At 44.4% G+C, this 20,418-nt stretch overlaps 1 protein-coding gene across 1 annotated transcript in view; it reads left to right on the top strand.

The window, feature by feature from the left end:
* The window catches only part of LOC308163777 (rho-associated protein kinase 2-like), a gene marked incomplete at both ends in the record, with an annotated part of 111,137 nt that overhangs the window by 25,859 nt on the left and 64,860 nt on the right, over positions 1-20,418 (top strand). The window contains one exon of the mRNA XM_080537965.1: positions 534-770. Coding sequence (XP_080394091.1) covers positions 534-770 — 237 coding nt within the window. The remainder of the gene's footprint in view (positions 1-533; positions 771-20,418) is intronic.

Here is a 20,418-nt window from a genome sequence, read left to right as displayed (position 1 = left end):
TTTTCGAAATCACATCAGGATAAGCTAGTATAAAGCTATTTTCCAGTTTTTCTGTGTAGAAGGCAGGCTAATTTGCAAGAAGTGCCCTCTAGTGGTCTTTGTGTGTAAGTAGCAAATTACCATTGTAAAGAGGGAGGCGGCTCTAATAGTAGGTAAAATCGGCACGGCTGTTCGAGTGTTAAGCTAACCTTGGAGTTTCACCTCATCCCATTTCCCCTCACATCATTCCTGTCATGGCGACCTGGTGGTGATCAGACACACTCAGGGCTTGCTACGTTTTAACGCCCACAGATGTCCACATAATTAGGAACAACAGCTTTTAGCTACTGTTAGCCATTTAACATTTTGTTTGTTTAGAAAGATCTACATGTTTGCTGCTATTAGCAAACGCAGCATATGTATATTTTAACATTTTCAGCGTGGCCAAAGAGGACAGCGACATGCAAAAAAACGACATGCATTCCTTTAAAATTCACCATTCAACCACTTGAAATCTGACAGATTGTCCCTTTGGTCCTTCTCTCTCCCTGCAGTGAACTATGACGTGTCTACTGCCAAGAACCTGCTCCTGCTGGCCCTGACACAAGAAGAGCAGCAGAAGTGGGTCAGCCGGCTGGTCAAGAAGATCCCCAAGAAGCCGCCGGCCCCGGAGCACTTCTCACAGCGCTCCTCACCCCGGGCCTCCATGAAGCTCCAGCCCAGCCAGTCCCAGAGACGGCCCAGCAGACAGCTGCTGCCTCCCAACAAGACCAGGTCAGTTACAGAGACACGTGGAGGACAAGGGCAGGGGCTGAGCTACTCCAAATAACACTTTACCCACAATGCATTTCATCATCATAATAATAATAATAATAATAATAATAATAATAATAATAATAATATCTTGGATTTATATAGCACCTTTCAAGGAACACATTTACAGAAAGACAGTCAAAAACAGAACACAATGCCAAAAACTAAACTAGGGGCCAAAGGTGAACAGATGGGTTTTGAGGGCAGATTTGAAGGTGTCCAGGGTGGTGGGGGGCGTTGCGGATCACTGTGGGGAGAGAGTTCCAAAGGGTGGGTGCTGCCAGAAGGGTCTGTCCCCAAAGGTTCGTAGGTTGGTGCGGGGGGGTGGAGAGCAGACCCATGTCTGAGGACTGCAGGTACCAGGATGGGGTATATTGGCGGAGAAGGTCAGACAGATACTAGGGGGCGTGAGCATGGAGGGATTTGTAGGTGAGGAGGAGGATTTTGTAAAGGATGCGTGACTTGACCGGGACCAGTGGAGGTGGATGAGGGTGGGGTAATGTACTGCTCTACCCTGGCAGCTGAGTTCTGCACAAACTGGAGCCTGTCCAGGGCTTTGCTGGGTACCCCAAACAGGACTCCGTTGCAATAGTCCAGGCGGGAGGTGACGAAGGCGTGGACGAGGGTTTCGGCCACAGAGTTGGACGATCGGAGTCTGGCAATGTTTTTGAGGTGGAAGAAGGCAGATTTGGTGATGGATCTGATGTGTGACTGGAAGGAGAAGGTGCAGTCAAGGATGACACCTAGGTTGCGGACTTTGGGGGATGGGGAGATGGAGCAGCCGTCGACCTGGAGGAGAAAGTCACCAACCTTCCGGAGCAGCGCCTTGGGTGCCACAACCATGAGCTCTGTTTTCTTACTGTTGAGTTTGAGTAGGTTAGATGACATCCATGTTTTTATTTCAAGCAGGCAGTTGACAACATTGAGGGGGGAGCTGAGAGGATGGTGTTGTGCTGAGATACATTTGCGTGTCATCGGCATTGCAGTGGAAGTTTAGGCCCTGGTGGCGGATGATCTGGCCGAGGGGAAGCATGTAGATAGTGAAGAGGAGGGGTCCAAGCACAGAGGCTTGAGGCATGCCTTGGTTGACTGGGGCTGGGGAGGAACTGGAGCCGTTGATGGTGACAAACTGTTTCCTGTAGGAAAGGTAGGACTGGAACCACATCTACTTAACATTTGAATTCATTTCGAGAGAAATGCTTCACTTCACATGAATTGAATTTGAATTGACCTCAACTCTGAAAGTCAGACCTCTTGGGACTGGTGAAAAAAGGTGTAATCTAAATTCAATGTAGTATTTGGTTATTCAGTATTCTGTGGATGGATATAGCATATCATGGTCTTTATTCCTCCATGCTCCATTCCAAATTAGATATTTGAACAATATCCCCATGCTACATGACAAGCTCCTTTTTTTCTCAGGTTATTGTCCATAGCATGGAGAACATGCTCAATGGTATGTCCCACATCGGATAATAGAGCCAGCATGGAGCCTATTCTTCCATGTGTCTAACCTGCTCCATGCTACGGTCAACATCAGAGACTCTCACTTCCTCCATGACACATGCGCCTCCTTTTTCACATTTAATTCCAAATGTGTTCATTAAAGATAAACTATGTCCTGTTCCCGTTAATGTTGAACGTGTCGGGCGTCACATGATTAGGGACCCGAGAAATGATTGTCTACTTGGATTTAACTTGGATTTAACTGGCTGATCTCTCATTCCCTCACCGTCTATTTGCAACCCTGAGAAACCTCTCCTTTAAGAGTGTGCTGCATTCCTCACTGGAGATACATAAAAAGTGTGAAAGACGGCGCGAGTTAGAAGTAGCGCAGCAATTGCGCACACGTGCGTGTGCATCACAAGGTCAATGTCTGTACTGAAAATAATAATAATAATAATAATAATAAAATTAATAATAATGCTATACGTCTTTCATATTAGCCTCCTCCTGACCCCCCTGGGACCTCTGTCCCTCTGACCTCAGCCCCCCACCATGACATAGGACTCCCAACAGTGGACACAAATCACGACTTTCATGACCCTATTCTGTCCGTGTGTGAGTGTCTACTGTGCATGTGTATGTGTGTGTGCAACGTGCGCATGTGTTTCACTTTGACTAGTCATTTTTTTATGTAAAAGAGAATGTTCATAATATGGTTTGTATTTACTGTGACGTTTTGCAATAAAACATTCAACACCCAGGGCTGGTTGTGAGGCGTGGTTCTGGATGGCTGTGAGTGCGCCTGTGTTTGTACGGATTTGTGGAAGTAGTCTGTTTCTTGGTTGTCTGTGGAGAGGCAGTCGCATGAGGCGGAACAGGCAATTTTGGTGTTCGAGAAGATCGACCTGAGCACATCTGCTATAGGCTAGGTGCACGATCTCCACTACTTCCTGAAAGACACCTTGCATGAACATATCCTGTCTCACTCTATTGGGTTAATTGATTAATCAGCTGTGCGGTAAACTGTTGGAACACACAGTGCACAGCTGATTAATCAATTAAACCAATAGAGTGAAAAAGGATATGTTCATGCAAGGTGCCTTTCAGGAAGTAGTGGAGATTGTGCACCTAGCCTATTCTGCTTCAGTCGGTATGACTTAATGGCTAGTTGTCGATAATGAAAGGTGATTTGTAGCTCAGTGATCATGTTCTCTGACTCGTCTCCCAAGTCAGATGTGTGCCTCCCACCAATGACTCCTGGCTAACCTTCTGCTTAACATGCAGGAAATGTGTTATTCGGTTAAGTCGTGACGTCCAAAGTTGGCTGAGACGCTCTCTTCGAAATGCCAGTAATTATATTTATATAGCGCTTTTCCGAGGCTCAAAGACGCTGACAAATGGGGAAAACGGGAAAGTGCTGCTGTGTCCCTTGTTTTATGAATAGATCCCAGTCTAAAAAACGATTGAACTGTCATTCTACCGCTGTAGTACACTGGTACTCTGGTGCAGGGAATTTCTGGTTTGGACCCGGAAATTGCAAAACGTCACGTTTGACGTCAGACTTAACAACCGAATTGTTAATCCTCCATGTCATTCTGAACCCCATCTAAATGCTGAATTAGCCTTCAAATATGTACCGTCTTGTCTTGGTGTAACTCTAAGAGGTAATGCGTTTAGTTGTCATACACTTTTATTACCCTTATGCAGGGCTTGACATTAAGACTTGTCCACTTGTCCGGGACAAGTATATTTTATGTTCGGACAAGTGGACTTCCTCCTGCAGTTGTCCGACGGACAAGTCAAAACAAAGAGAAAAATAAATAAATAAATGTATTAATAATATCCGCAAAAAAATAATGTCTGATCGAAAAAGTAATAAATGTATTAATGACCTATGTAGCTGCCTTGTCAATGTAGCTGCCATGTCAATGTATGCTGCCTTGTCAATATCTGCTGCCTTGTCAATCTGTGCTGCCTTGTCAATGTAGCTATCATGTCAATGTATGCTGCCTTGTCAATGTAGCTGCCCTGTCAATGTCTGCTGCCATGTCAATGTAGCTGCCTTGTCAATGTAGCTGCCTTGTCAATCTATGCTGCCTTGTCATTGTAGCTGCCTTGTCAATGTAGCTGCCATGTCAATGTAGCTGCCTTGTCAATGTAGCTGCCTTGTCAATGTTTGCTGCCTTGTCAATGTAGCTGCCTTGTCAATGTATGCTGCCTTGTCAATGTAGCTGCCATGTCAATGTAGCTGCCTTGTCAATGTATGCTGCCTTGTCAATGTCTGCTGCCTTGTCAATGTGGCTGCCTTGTCAATGTCTGCTGCCTTGTCAATGTATGCTGCCTTGTCAATGTCTGCTGCCATGTCAATGTATGCTGCCTTGTCAATGTATGCTGCCTTGTCAATGTAGCTGCCATGTCAATGTAGCTGCCTTGTCAATGTCTGCTGCCTTGTCAATGTGGCTGCCTTGTCAATGTGGCTGCCTTGTCAATGTCTGCTGCCTTGTCAATGTATGCTGCCTTGTCAATGTCTGCTGCCTTGTCAATGTAGCTGCCTTGTCAATGTATGCTGCCTTGTCAATGTAGCTGCCTTGTCAATGTAGCTGCCTTGTCAAACAATCTATGTCCACTGAGTAGGGGAGTGCGGACATGTTGTCATGCCTAGAGAATCTGGCATCATGCCTTTGAATCAAAACATTAATGCTGGCAGGATCACGTTCTCTGGCGTGCACGTAGATCCACAGTAATTGTTGGAATTGTAATGTAAGGTATTACTGGGTTGTAGTGTGTTAGTAGACAGACACACACACGCGCATCGTCATATTTGGACAAGTAACTTGAGCTCTCGGCCAAGTAAAAGATAAGTTCACTTGTCCGAAGGACAAGTACCTGAAAAAGCTTAATGTCAAGCCCTGCCTTATGACTGGTATTCTGACATGTAGGACTGTGTTATGCACTTTGGGACACTTATTTGACACTATGGAGAAACTAACTCTTCCCTCATCTCTGTCTGTTTTTTCCAGTTAACCTTACTGGGGAGGTGTGGTGCAGCTTCAAGGTGGTGGGTGCTTCCTCCTGTCACGCAATCAAAAAGGACTGATGATAAACAATGTTCCACTCAGCATATCCCAAAAAACGAATGCACACATAGGATCCTCCTTCACGCTTCTCCCAGAGGACTTCTCTCTCTATCCCGCTTCTGCCTTTTTAGAGTCGTAGTCTTTTTGTCCTGTGTCGAAATGTGAGTTATTATGCCAGTCATTCAACACTGCTAGTCCATCGACAGATGACGTGCCAACCAGCTCATGTACCTGTAGTCTGTGCTTATGTGATGCACCCTCTCCCCAGACTCCTTAAGGTGAAGGAGGGTGTCTAGGGTTTGATATTGGGCCTGGAGGCTCCTGAAGTTCCCTCGCCACAGAACACAGAGCTCTCGTAATGGCAGGGGGGCGAGGAGGACTGAAGCACTTACCTTTTACACTTACCAGAAGAACCGGACTGGCAAAAGTGGAGAGGATTGAGCTCCTCTGCCATCCTGAATGCTTGTGGCCAAGGTGAATAGTTTTATTTTTGGTATTATACAGTGAATGATTACAATGCATCTGAAGTATCTAGTACAGAACACTACACCCACAAGAGAAGAATAGTACTGTACACTGGTATGTGTCACCAGGGGAAGTTGCTCATATAGGTCTGATAGCTCTTCACTCTGGCAATAACTTGTATTTACTTACCACACAGCATGATGGTTATTAGAGGGAAGTATGTTTACTACAGCCAGCTTGAATGCAAGAGGGGGAACCAATAGAACAGCTTGACTCCTTTATGGTATGAATTTACGTCTGGGCAAACCAATGATAGAACACAAGCATTGAATGACTTAAAACATGTTGAAGTAGATTTGGACCTTTCATGCGTTTCGTTTTGCCCTTAAACGTATGGCGTAGCCTTCATGTTGAGGTGAAATATCATCTTACCCTGAATTATCCTCATAGGCCAGTCTTCTCCACTGTTCCGTTGGTAGCTAGCCTAACCCTAACCCCAGCAAAAGCTAACAGGAAAGCAGTGGCCTCTCCAATAGATGGGATTCCAAGGAATTTAGCTTTGTCTGAATTACCTGCTATAAATCTCATCAGAAACGTGATATTCAAACAATGTTTAGTAGCCACTATATACTAGACAACCCTGCACATGCTTTTTGACATTTGTTCCAGTTCTCAGCAAATAGATTATAGAGACTGTGCATACTATTGACAATAAAATAGTTACTTCAATAAATCATTTTTAAGCATAACATGCTACTAAACATAGTTTAGTTTCTCTGACAGCATTTTGGCTCAAATCAGACCATGCTAATGTTCGGTACCTTGGAATCCTGTCTATCTGAGAAACCGCTGTTGACTATTAGCTTTTGCTGGGAGTAGCACAGCAGAGAACGCAATACCAGAGATTATTTCACTACTGGTCTGTGAGGATATTCACCCAAACATGAAAATAGGCTGAACCATCCCTTTAAGGTAACTATGTAAGTGCTGTTGCCTTCATGCCTTTGGTAAATCCACCTGTAGTAAGAATGTGTATTTTTAAATATTATTCCTGGTAACAAGAGGGTAAAGTTTACAAATGTTTTTGTTAAAAAGAACGTTTTAAAAATCTGCAAATATCTCCCACAAGCTGAAGCAGTGAACGGTAACATGTAATGCTTTTTGAATGTCATGCTCTGATATTTTTGTAAAGAATTCCTCTTGGGCACGTGGTGTGTATCTAGCTCATATGTTACAGGTGGAGAGTAGTGGTGTGCTTTGTAGTGCCCTCCTTTATCCAAGAAGTTTCTGAAAAGCACGTTTTATACATATATAAATAAATATACACAGTATATATTTTCCATGATGACATACAGTGCACATTGTATTATTTATACTGCCTTGTCCACTTTGTATCTAAAGGCGCTTACATCCAGACCGCATGTTTGATATTGCTACAATAGAGCTCAGTGATAACCCATTAAACATTGAAAAGGTGTTTGGATCATTGTGTGGTGTCTTTTTACATGAGTGAGTTTGTAAACTTGTGGGGCCACTTGCAACGGCACTAGAATGTCAGTGTCTAAATGAAGGTAACTACTTTAGGCTAGTAAGGCATGGTGATTAGTTAAACCGTGTGTTGCTGTCTTTGCCTGATATCTAGTTAGCTTTGAGCTAGGAAAAAAACCATTGTGAATGTTGTAAATGACCCAAGGCCTACAGCTGATCCACCTGTCCGGACCCGATAAACAGCTCTGATCAGGAGTGTTTCATATATTTGTTGGTATGTCAATCCCAATTCATCCAAACCTGCACTACAATCTAGCAGGAGCCTATGCTAACGTGCACCAGTATGCAAAGTGATCGCCTATAGGCTTTAGGATTAGCCTTTTGAAAGAAATAGAAGCCGCACACTCAGGTTCCAGATGCAAAAGAAAATGTTTAATAGGACAACGGTTTCGGCCGTAGTAAATACATACAAACAGTGCAAGAGAGCCATTATATAGTCAGGTAGGCTAATTGAATAGATAGCACCTTGATAGAAGGTTGTTAAGGCCTCCACCACGTCAGGGGAGGGAGACCTTTTCAATACCTATGGAGCCTACCTAAAAGTGAACTATCTTGATTCTGACATCATTGGACATCTGTTTAGAGGAACCCATGGTTTTTAACACCAGACACAACAGCCACTGCTGTTGGATACTTTAGAAGACTTGGAGTTACTTCAGAATATATAGTTCAACCCTGGAATTATATTCACCTGACTCATTGAAGCCCTAACGAGTAAATCACTTTGGTCTGGGCCTTAAGGTCCAGCTGCATCCGCAGGGTGTCGACACCCGGACTATTGAAGACCATATTTGGTTCGAGCGGGTCATCACATAAGTAACCGCGAGAAACCTCGAGATTTTAAAGGACTTTAGAGGACCGCGAGATTTTAAAGGACAATGGCAAATACAGCTCAGGTGAGAATTTCGAAATATGATTAATGAACATATAGTTATACATATATGTATATGATTAATGAACGTTATCGTTTTCATATACACTGTATGTATTTATTATTTAGGTTGTTGGATGTGTTACGCATTTGGCTGTTTCGCACGTAGTTTTGTTCATAAATCAGGTTTGGCTAACTGGGTAATCCTATGTGGTTTAGCGTTATCAGATATGAGATTAGATTCAAGATTCAAGATTGCTTTATTGTCTGTCACAGAGTGACAGAAATTCTCCTTTGACAGGCTTTGTGCAGTTCATGAATACGGTATCCACATTAAAAACACACATAGGTCACATACATCAAATAAAAACAGACAGATATAGCAGTGTTTATAAAATGTAGTGCCTATTTAAAAAGTCTAGTCATTTAAAAATAATAGTAAGAAAAACGGTATTATGATTTAAAAGCTAAAATGCTAAAATGTTGTGGTTTAAAAGAAAAACAGTGTGCTTCCTATTTTAAAATGTTCAGGGCGGTGGTTGCAGTAGGAATGAATGATTTTGTATCTGTGTTTTTCCGGGCCAGTGGAGTTCTATAACGGCGGCCTGATGGAAGTGGCTGAAATGATTGGTGGAGGGGGTGAGAGGGGTCCTGTGTGATTTGTGTGGCTTTCCTGATTAGTGACCGGTTGTAGATTTCAGACAGGGGAGTTTGAGGTGAGCCGATGATTTTACTTGCCTGATTGACTATACGGGAGAGTTTGGTTTTGTATTTGACAGTGAGGGAGTTGTACCAGGATGTGTTATTGAAGGTGATAATTCAACTTTATTGTCATTGCTGAGTACAAGTACCAACAACAAAATGCAGTTTGGCATATAACCAGAAGTGCAAATAGTGACAAAACAAAGATAATTATATACAGTTATGAGCTATGTACAGTTAATGTATTTCTATTCTATTTTTATTTATATCCCCCCTATTTATGTCTATTTATGTCTAATTCTTGTTTTTTTAATTATCTGTGGACTGTGTTTCCAATAAGAAAGCCATGGAAATGTATAAATGTGGACCACAGTATGACTTGAGGTAAGCTGGAGAGTGCTAATACAATTTCCATGACAGTTTGCAACCACTGATGCATGTGAGTTTCTTAAATTATTTATTAATCACTTCTTTATAACATTTTGTCTCAACAGTGAGAAGCAGCTATTTGACCATTACATGGTCGAAAATTTGAGCAAAGAAGAAAAAAGGAAGCTGAAAGACCATAGAGACAATGTTAAAAGAGCATTGGCGATAAAGTGCAAACAGCAATGATTTATCACTCATAAGATACACACCGGCTAGACCCCTAAGGTCTAGTGGCACTTTTCCTGGAGGTGCTGTGTACAGGTTTTTCGCCCCTGCTTGCCTGCCGCGCGCTGGGCTCCCTGGGCCGGCCTGCGTGCTTGGTCTGTTCTGCCGCTGGGGCACCTGACCCGGCTAGCCTCGTGCAGGGCTATGATAGTCTGAGCCTGGTGGGCTGGGCCGGGTGTGCCGGTGGTGGGGCGGGTCGGGCGTGTGGGGTCCCTCGGGGGGGTTGTGGGGGCCGCAGCTTTGCACTGGTGGGCAAACTGGTAAGTAGTCGCTCTACGACTAGAGGGCTGCAGGGGAATTTTCCTGGATGCACAGTGCACAGGTTTTTTACCCTTGCGTCCTTTTGACCAAGCTTTTGGAACCTGGACACTGGACACAACACTGAACACTACACTACACTGGACACTGAACATCTGTCATTATGAATAAATAAACAAACAAATAAAACTTGAATTGATTTGATCCCTTGTACACTTTTTTGGGCATTTGTGTTGCAACACACCTGTACATTCTGCACTCTACCCTGTTAGGCCCTTATTTTACTCTAGACAGAAGGGTCTTAACACTTGTTATTAATTCCATTTGGTATACCTCATAAACTTTCTTGCATTTCTGGTGTTTGCATTTTACATATTCTAAATATATGCTATCTACATGTCGCACTGGATGGGGTTAGTGCTGTTGACTCATCAGAAAGTAAAGACTAATTCACAGAGTGTATGAAGATTTCAGTAAGGGTTTTGTGAAGGAGCCCTAGTGCTGTTGACTCATCAGAAATAGAATGTTTTATTTAGCTCATCAGTGGGCACTCAGCACCATGGACACCTCCAGCCCAGCACCTTGCACCACGGTTCCTGCCCTGCTCCATGGATTACAACGATGATCGCCTGACCCTTGCCTGACTCCACCAAGTCCTTTGCCTGACCCCTCAAACCTGTTTGACTTAATAAAGTCCCACACCTGGGGTCATTGACATTCATTTATTTATATACAGTTAGGTCTGGGAGTATTTGGACAGTGACACAATTTCCATAATTTTGGCTCTGTATGCCACCACAAAGGATTTGAAATGAAACAATCAAGATGTAATTGAAGTGCATACTTTCAGCTTTAATTCAAGGGGTTGAACAAAAATATTGTATGAAACGTTTAGGAATTGCAACCATTTTTATACACAGTCCCCTATTTTCAGGAGCTCAAAAGTAATTGGACAAATTAACATAATCATAAATAAAATGTTCATTTATACTTTGTCGAGAATCCTTTGCAGGCAATGACTGCCTGAAGTCTGGAACACATGGACATCACCAAATGCTGGGTTTCCTCCTTTGTGATGCTTTGTCAGGCCTTTACTGCAGCAGTCTTCAGTTGTTGTTTGTTCGTGGGTCTTTCTGCCTTTAGTTTTGTCTTCAGCAAGTGAAATGCATGCTTGATTGGGTTGAGATCAGGTGATTGACTGGCCATTGCTCTGGCCAATATTCCACTTCTTTGCCTTAAAAAGGTCCTGGGTTGCTTACACACTATGTTTTGGGTCATTGTCCATCTGTATTGTGAAGCACCATCCAATCAACTTTGCTGAATTTGTCTGAATCTGAGCAGACAGAATATCCCTAAACACTTCAGAATTCATCTGTCTGCTTCTGTCTTCTGTCACATCATCAATAAACACTAGTGACCCAGTGCCATTGGAAGCCATGCATGTCCATGTCATCACACTGCCTCCACGTTTTTTCACAGATGATGTGGTATGCGTCGGATCATGAGCCGTTCCAAGCCTTCTCCATACTTTTTTCTTCCCATCATTCTGGTACAGGTTGATCTTAGTTCCATCGGTGCAAAGAATGCTGTTCCAGAACAGGGCTGGCTTTTTTAGATGTTTTTTGTCAAAGTCTAATCTGGCCTTTCTATTCTTGAGGCTTATGAATGGCTTGCACCTTGTGGTGAACCCTCTGTATTTGCTTGTGTGAAGTCTTTCTTTTATGGTACACATGGATAATGATATGCCTACCTCCTGGAGACTTTTCTTCACTTGGCTGGATGTTGTGATGGGGTTTTTCTTTACCATGTAAAGGATCCTGTGATCATCCACCACTCTTGTCTTCCATGGACGTCCAGACCTTTTTGTGGTGCCGATCTCACCAGTGCGTTCTTTTTTTCTCAGAATGTACCGAACAGTTAATTTGGCCACTATTAATGTTCCCACTATCTCTCTGATGGATTTTTGTTTTGTTTTTACAGCCTAAGGATGGCCTGTTTCACTTGCATTGAGAGCTCTGTTGACTGCATGTTGTGCGTATACAGCAACAGCTTCCAAATGCAAATGCCACACTTGGAATCAACTCAGACCTTTTACCTGCTTAATTGATAAAGAAATAATGAAGGAATAAATAGCCCACACTGGCCCATGAAACAGCTTTTGAGTCATGTGTCCAATTACTTTTGGTTATTATACATAAAAGAGCTATAATTCATAAACCCTTCCTTCAATTTGGATGTGAATACCCTTAACCTAAAGCAGAGAGTCTGCACTTTAAGCCCACTCCTATATTAGACAGTAAATTCTGTTGGAAATCTCATATAAGATACGTTAGATCCAAAGTATCAAGGAGTATTGCAGTATTGTGCAGGGCAAAACATATTCTGGAACAGAGGATGTTGTATTCTCTATATTGTTGTCTTGTCTTACCCTATTTGAGTTACTGTGTGGAGATATGAATGAATGGTCTTTATTGTCATTTATATAGTACAGGTACCAAACAACGAAATTTGGGAGGGGGGGCTCCCCTGGTGCTAGGAAAAAAAACTAAAAACAAGAAGGGAAAAGAGCTGGTTTACATAAATTTACATTTTACATACATTTACATTTTACATAAATATGGGGAAATGCATTTAAAAGCACCTTAAACCCATTGATTACACTACAGAAAAAAGCTATGAGAATTGCACATAAGGTCGGATATCGTGATCACACTAATAACTTGTTCCTAATGTCAAATGCCTTAACCCTTGTGTGGTGTTCGGGTCAACCTGACCCGTTTTCAATTTTTACTTAAAGAGAAATGGTACAAGAATACATTTTATCAATCTGAAACTCCATGGCCTTGGCTCATTTTATATGAAAAACAAAAAACAAAAATCTTTTTTTTTTTTTACACATCCTACAATACCCCAACACATTTATGTCCTTCATAAGGTGTTCGGGTCATTTTGACCCGGATACACAGAGACACAGAAACATACACACACTCACACTGACACTCACTCACTCACTCACTCACTCACACACCTCTGCTCTGTCTTTTCCGTGCCGAGAAGCCGTCTGCTCTCGCACTCTTTACCCTTTGAAATGCAACATTGTATAATAATAATAAAGAATAATATTGTACTGGACTCCTCACACCTGCACAAGAAGCCGTCTGCTCTGGCTTTCCCGCGCCGAGAAGCTGTCTGCTCTCGCACTTTTTACCCTTTGAATTGCAATGTTGTAAAAAAATGTATAATAACATTGTACTGCACCTGCACATCATGGGAGGGATAAAAGAGAGAAATAGCTCTCCATCCCAGTGTATAGGTCATTTCAACTACAATCCTCCACCAGCAACATGAAGAAAAGATTCAGTGTTCAGAGGGCCGTGGAGATACTATTTGAAGAGAGTGAGCAACATAGTGAAGTTGAAGGGGGGGAGGATGTTTCAGATGAGGATAATGTAGAAATTAATTCAGAGTATTCTGATTCTGAAAGTGAATTTGGAGATGAGTTTCACTCTGAGCATGCAGCAGAAGGATCCCCACAGCCAGCCACTGGAAGAGCCCCACAGCCAGCCACTGGAAGAGCCCCACAGCCAGCCACTGCAGGAGCCCCACAGCCAGCCACTGCAGGAGCCCCACAGCCAGCCACTGGAAGAGCCCCGCAGCCAGCCACTGGAAGAGCCCCGCAGCCAGCCACTGGAAGAGCCCCACAGCCAGCCACTGGAAGAGCCCCACAGCCAGCCACTGGAAGAGCCCCACTGCCAGCCACTGGAAGAGCCCCACAGCCAGCCACTGGAAGAGCCCCACAGCCAGCCACTGGAAGAGCCCCGCAGCCAGCCACTGCAGGAGCCCCACAGCCAGCCACTGCAGGAGCCCCACAGCCAGCCACTGCAGGAGTCCCACAGCCAGCCACTGCAGGAGCCCACACATATGTGTCCAAGAATGGCCAAATTGAATGGTCTTCATCCCCAATGAGAGAGCCCCCCCGCTCAGCTGCTAACATTATAAGGATGGTACCAGGGCCCACACGATTGGCAGTGACTCATGTTGACGATATCAAGTCATCCTTTGAGCTGCTGATTACTGATTCAATTCAGAAAATAATTCTTGATATGACCAACCTTGAGGGGAGACGTGTTTTCGGGGAGGAGTGGAAAGAAATGGACAACACACACTTACAGGCCTATTTTGGGATCCTCATCCTAGCAGGTGTCTATAGGTCAAGAGGGGAGTCGACTGAAAGTCTGTGGGATGTGGAGACAGGGAGAGCAATTTTTAGAGCCACAATGTCTCTGAAGAGCTTCCATATCTACTCGAGGGTCATCAGGTTTGATGACCGGGAATCAAGACCTGTTAGACGGCGTAGGGACAAGTTGGCTGCAATCCGCACGGTGTGGGACAAGTGGGTGGACCGGCTTCCACTTCTTTACAACCCTGGGCCCAATCTAACTGTGGATGAACGGCTTGTGGGGTTTAGAGGTCGTTGCCCCTTCAGGCAGTATATGCCCTCCAAACCAGCAAGGTACGGAATAAAAATCTGGGTTGCCTGTGATGCCGTTTCATCGTATGCATGGAACATGCAAATTTATACAGGGAAGCCAGAGGGAAGAGCCCCTGAGAGAAACCAGGGGACACGGGTGGTGTTGGATATGTCACAGGGCCTCAGTGGCCATAACATCACCTGTGATCATTTCTTTACATCCTACAGCCTGGGACAGGAACTTCTCAAACGAAAGGTGACAATGGTTGGAACAGTCCGAAAAAACAAGACGGAGCTCCCACCCCAGTTTCTAAATGTGAAGAACAGGCCAGTCCATTCCTCCAACTTTGTGTTTACAGCCAACACTACCCTGGTGTCTTACATACCAAAAAAGGGCAAGAATGTGATGCTCATGAGCACTCTACATAGGGATGGAAGAATCAGTGGCCGGGAGGACCGTAAGCCAGAGGTCATACTTGACTACAACGCCACCAAAGGTGGAGTAGACAACCTGGACAAGCTGCTGGCATGCTACAGCTGCCAAAGAAGAACTCTACGGTGGCCCTCTCTTCTTCAACATCCTGGATGTTTCAGCCTACAATGCATTTTCAATCTGGATGGCAGTCAACCCAGACTGGAACCAAAGGAAGCTCCAAAGACGACGTCTTTTCCTTGAGGAGCTAGGTATGGCACTGGTGACACCGCATATCCAAAGGAGACAACATATGCCCAGGACCCCAACTTCTCTAGCCATAGTGAGGAGGATTACAGATGCTCCACCTGCACAACCCACACAACCACAATCTCCAGTGCCTGAGGTAAGTGTCCTGTTGCGGTTGTTTGTGTGTGTGTGTGTGTCTGTGTTGATTCACTTGCTTAGTCAAATGTATTGATCGCTTTGGTAAATGTAAGTCGCTTTGAAATAAGGCGTCTGCTAAATGCCAACATTTTCAATGTAAATGTAAATATGTGTGTGTGTGTGTGTGTGTGTGTGTGTGTGTGTGTGTGTGTGTGTGTGTGTGTCTGTGTGTGCATGTGTGTTTGTGTGTGTGAGTGATTTAGAGTATTAGGAGACGTGGTGGAAAAAAAAATCCTGAACTAAGTCTTTTCATTATTCTAGACTGCAGCCGATGGCAAAAAGAGGAAGCGCTGCGAGGTGTGTGGACCCTCAAAGGACACAAAGACAGGGACCACATGCAGCAACTGCAAAAAGTACATTTGTGGTACACATACTGTCAAATGCTGTACTTCATGTGTTGTGTAGACAGACATGCCCATGCACACACAATTGTAATTGAAGTGTTATTTCAGTGACTAAAACAGTGTACCTTCCACATGTTTTGTGTTTCAGCATTTGTAGCATTATTCTTGTTCCTCACCTGTATTTTTTACAGCTTTGATTATAATGCTTTGAAAATCAATTGAGAATATAAGTTCAAAATAATAAACATCAATAAAAACATTGTTTCATTTACATTTTTCCTAGATAAGTATGATTTATGACAACCAAGTCTTTATTATAGTGGATTTTGTTTAGTGGAAGTTAGGAGCATCATGTGCGTAAAAACGCCTCTACTCATCATGCTGCCGTTCGGCCCCACCTATTCCCAGGGGTCTGACACTTTGAGGGTTATAATTAGGCACCCTCTGCTCCAGCCCCTCCAAAGGGCAGCCCCCTAGGTCCACCAGAACAAAATATACACTTTTGAATGTGAACACAGTACCTATTGTGCATTAATGGGTACAGTACCTGTTTGTGCCCACAGGAGGCGCTCTTTAATATTATGGGCTATTTTGGGGCTATCTTGCACCCTGAGCATACTCCCTTGTACGGGTCACCATTGGGACTAGGAGCACCGTGTCAGGAAAAGTGCTTTCAAAACCCCAATGATGTCCCGGGTCAACTTGACCCGAAGAGTACGAAAGGGTCCAAAAAGTGAACACCACACAAGGGTTAAAGCTCATGGACTTATTCAAATTTAAATTGGCACAGTTAATGTATGAAGCGAAGACTCAAGAACTCCCAGTTAACATTAACAAATTGGTGGTAGTGGTGGTCTAGTGGATAGTGAGTTGGACTTGTGATCGGAAGGTTGTGAGTTCAAATCCCGCCTGAAGCCACACCACTACTAGTGTGCCCTTGGGTAAGGCACTTAGCCCTCAGTTACTCCAGGGGGAATGTCCCTGTAATTCGTAATTGTAAGTCGCTTTGGATAAAAGCGTCTGCTAAATGGCAAAATTAAAATTAATTAAATTAATAACAAATTATTTATAGAGAGGGATAAGGGATATCATTTGAGAGGTAACCACAATAACAAAGGGTTATGCTCACATTATCAGGAGCAGGTGCATATCATTCTACGGAAATACCAAAATTAGGAAAGGGAAGGTTGTTAATCTTCTGGAAACTAAGGTGTGGTTTTCTGTGTCTTTTTCTTCTGTATTACATTGTGGATACTGATGTTTTTATTTATTTATTTTGTGTTGTTTCAGTATTAAGAATGGAAAATTATGTTTATTTCTTTATTTTGTGTTGTATCAATATTAAGAATGAAAAAGTATTAGAACGGATGATACTGAAATATATGTATTAATTAATTGGATTATATAATATATTGGATTGTTAAGTATAAACAGGGGTAGGACAGGCTTCTTCCTACTCCTTTTCGAACAATTGATAGGATAGAGCTGTCCTCTCCACCTGTGGGAAAGAGAGAGGAAAGGGAGCAGTGTTTTCTGGCTGGTTGGTAAGTCTTGGTAAGATCAGCTGTTCAGGGTCAGCTGGATGCGTGGAATGCTATTGTTGCTGTCTTTCTTGCCAGAATGACGAAGTAACCTCACACAGAATACTCGAGGAGGGGGGGGAGAGCAGAGCATACCACACTAAGGCTTATCACTGCTGGCAGCTTTAAGAAGTACCCTGCGTTTATCTGCTGTTTTGATGGGTGCACTGTGTTATTATGGCCTATGGAGATGTAGGGCTGTGTGGCTCGGGGGCCCTCCCCTGTTTTTATACCCCTATCATTTACATTTACATTTTTGGCATTTAGCAGACGCCTTATTCCAAAGCGACTTACAATCAATACATTTGAATACTAAGCATGTGAATCAGCAGTCCACCATTCGTTGCAGGAAGAGTACTCTAGCTCGGGCCCGGGGCCACTGATAGAAGGAAAAACCTTCTCCCTATTATCGCCTTCTACTAAAACGTTTTTTATTTGTATTTTAATTTTATTTTTTTTATTACTGGAGAAACTGAGAAACAGTACAAGGGGGGCAATAGAAGTTCTTAGGGACACAGTAGAGGGGAAAGCGGGTGTCTTTAGGAGACGTAGTGGTGAGGGTCAGAAGATGTCTCAGGAGGAGCAGTTAAGATGTAACCTAAAGAGATGGGTCTTCAGTCTACGACGGAAGATCTGCCGTTCTGACGGCCGTGGGGAGCTCATTCCACCAGCGGGTAGCCAGTGTTGTGAAGAGACGTGATCGGGCAGCCCGACTGCTGTGTAGAGGAGGTGGGGCCAGTCGGCCAGCCGAGGTGGAGGAGCGGAGTGAGCGGGCAGGGGTTTGGGGGGTTACCATTTCCTTCAGGTAGGCAGGGGCTGTCCCTTTAGCTGCCTGGTATGCAAGCACCAGGGTCTTGAATCTGATGCGAGCTGCTATCGGGAGCCAGTGCAGGGTGCGAAGGAGAGGGGTGACATGCGAGTATTTGGGGAGGTTGAATACCAGCCGGGCAGCAGCATTCTGGATGAGCTGCAGAGGTCTAATGGCTGAAGCGGGGAGCCCAGCCAGGAGTGCATTGCAGTAATCCAGGCGGGAGATGACCAGTGCCTGGATCAAGAGTTGCGCTGCCTCTCTGGTAAGGAATGGTCGTATCCTTCTGATGTTGTAGAGGAGGAATCTGCAGGAGCGAGCCGTTGCTGCAATGTTTTCCGCACAGGATAGTCGGTTATCCCTATCAGGCACCTGGTGGGTAATACACAGAGAATTAAAGCTCTGGCCCAAACGTGTCATTACACAGCCCTATGGACGCCTTCCTTCCTCCCCCTTCATACTGTACTATACCTCTCCTCCACACACCCCTCTCCTTTCTCACCTTGTTTTATTACCAGCATCCCAGCATACACCTCTCTCACCTGCCCCACCCCACCCCACCACCCAACAGATATACCTATCTCTGTTTATTACACACACACACACACACACGCACGCACACACACACACACACACACACACACACACACACACACACACACACACACACACACACACACACACACACACACACACACACACACTGAGAGAGAGAGATAGAAATCCTACTCTATTTGAGGTATCTCTCTTTATTTTGGTGAAAGGAGATTTTTCAAAGATTCTCAATCATGACTGATGACTCAATCATTTGGTTGCTACATCATGAGCAGAATCAAGAACACACCTAATACCATGTACTGAATTCACAAGGTATTGACATGACTGTTGAAGCTGTGCCATGTTGTACAACAGAGCATTTAGTATATCAGCCTTTTAATACAAGATGTGAACATGTTAGAATGCATTTGAGTAAACAATGTGTTATAAAATAACAGCATCCGCACACTCAAACACTGTGCAAAAACATTGTTTTATTGCGAGCTTTCGGTCATTGACCTTCTCCAGGCATAAAGCAGACAAGTGAATGTAGCGGTATAAAGGCTTCAAACAACATCACTTGATTTAGCCAATGCACAATACCTGTGTCAAAACTCCACCTAGTGGCAAGGCATCACGGGTAAACAATGTGATGTCAGAATGTATCAGAATTCAGAATGTTGGCCTATCATTAGAATGTGTATGGTTTCCAACGGAATGCATCTTTTGAAAGGCAACTGGCAAAAGTAGAACATTCCAAAAAATGTCCAATGTTTACTTTGCATGGTGAAGTCGACAAGGATGTTATTTTAGAAAACAATGGCGCAAAATCAACCACTTGGAGACAGATACCTCTTGAAACTGAAATTCCAGACTGATTCAGATACAGCAGGTATTTATGAAACTCAACTACAAAACCAGACAGTTGTTTGTGGTGTATATAAAGGTTCAGGATTCTTAATAGGACTGGTTGTTAAAATCCCTAAATATTCAGCACAACAATTGAGTGGAGTTGGAGATGCCCTCTTGGGTGGAGTGGAATTTGGCAATGATCACGTGGTGCCACCAGTACGACACATCTTCAGTTGTGGTCCCCGACCTCATTGGGTGTTTCGGCCAGTTATCACAAGACACCCTCTGCCGAGGTTGGCCCACCACAGGCTGATCAGGCCTGGGTGTGTGTCGCACGGTGGCACCACGTGGTCATTTGGGAGCCCATGTTTGGTCCCTACGTTTCAGCCACAGCCAGTGACTGCTCCGTTCTGCTGCAGTGGACAGTTCTCTGATTGCCTTCCGTTGGGCCTGTCCTCTGATCCCTACTGCCCTCAGGAGCCTTGTGATGGAGCTGGCTACAAAGCCTCTGCAGCCCACCTCCACTGGCCACACCTTCACGTTCCAGCCCCGCCCCTCTGCTTCGACTGCTAAGTTGGCATACCGCAGCCTCTTCCGTTCGAATGCCTCATCGATGGCCTCCTCCCATGGGACCGTCAGTTCTACGATGAAGACACGCCGGCAGGACTTGGACCAGAGGACTAGGTCTGGGCGCAGGTTGGTCGCTGCAATTTCGGGTGGGAAGGTGAGCCTCTGGCTGAGGTCTACCCGCATTTCCCAATCCCGGGCTGCGTTCAGGGGGCCTGAGTCTGGAGGTGATGGCTTGGTCCGCTGTTTCTCCCCTTCCCGGATGAAGGTTGTTTTCTGTGGAAAGGTAGTCTGGGCATTTAGAGGCATGGCGTTGGTGGTTACCCTCTTGTGCTCAAGTTCGGCAGCCAAGCACTTTAGCACTTGGTTGTGGCGCCAGGTGTATCTTCCTTGAGTTAGACTGGTCTTGCAACCCACCAAGATGTGTTTGAGGGTTGCTGGGGCTGCACACTAGAGACAGGCTGGGTCCTCTCCGTACCAGAGATGTAGGTTGGTAGGAGAGGGCAGGACATCATATGTGGCTCTGATGATGAAACTTAGCCTATTAGACTCCATGCTCCACAGCTCGTTCCACGTGATTCTCCTCC

The sequence above is a fragment of the Nansenia antarctica genome, assembly GCF_963989245.1.
Source record: "Nansenia antarctica genome assembly, chromosome: 8".
Classification (NCBI taxonomy): Eukaryota; Metazoa; Chordata; class Actinopteri; order Argentiniformes; family Microstomatidae; genus Nansenia; species Nansenia antarctica.
The sequence above is the reverse complement of the archived record's forward strand: the minus strand, read 5'-3'. Positions and strand labels throughout refer to the sequence as shown.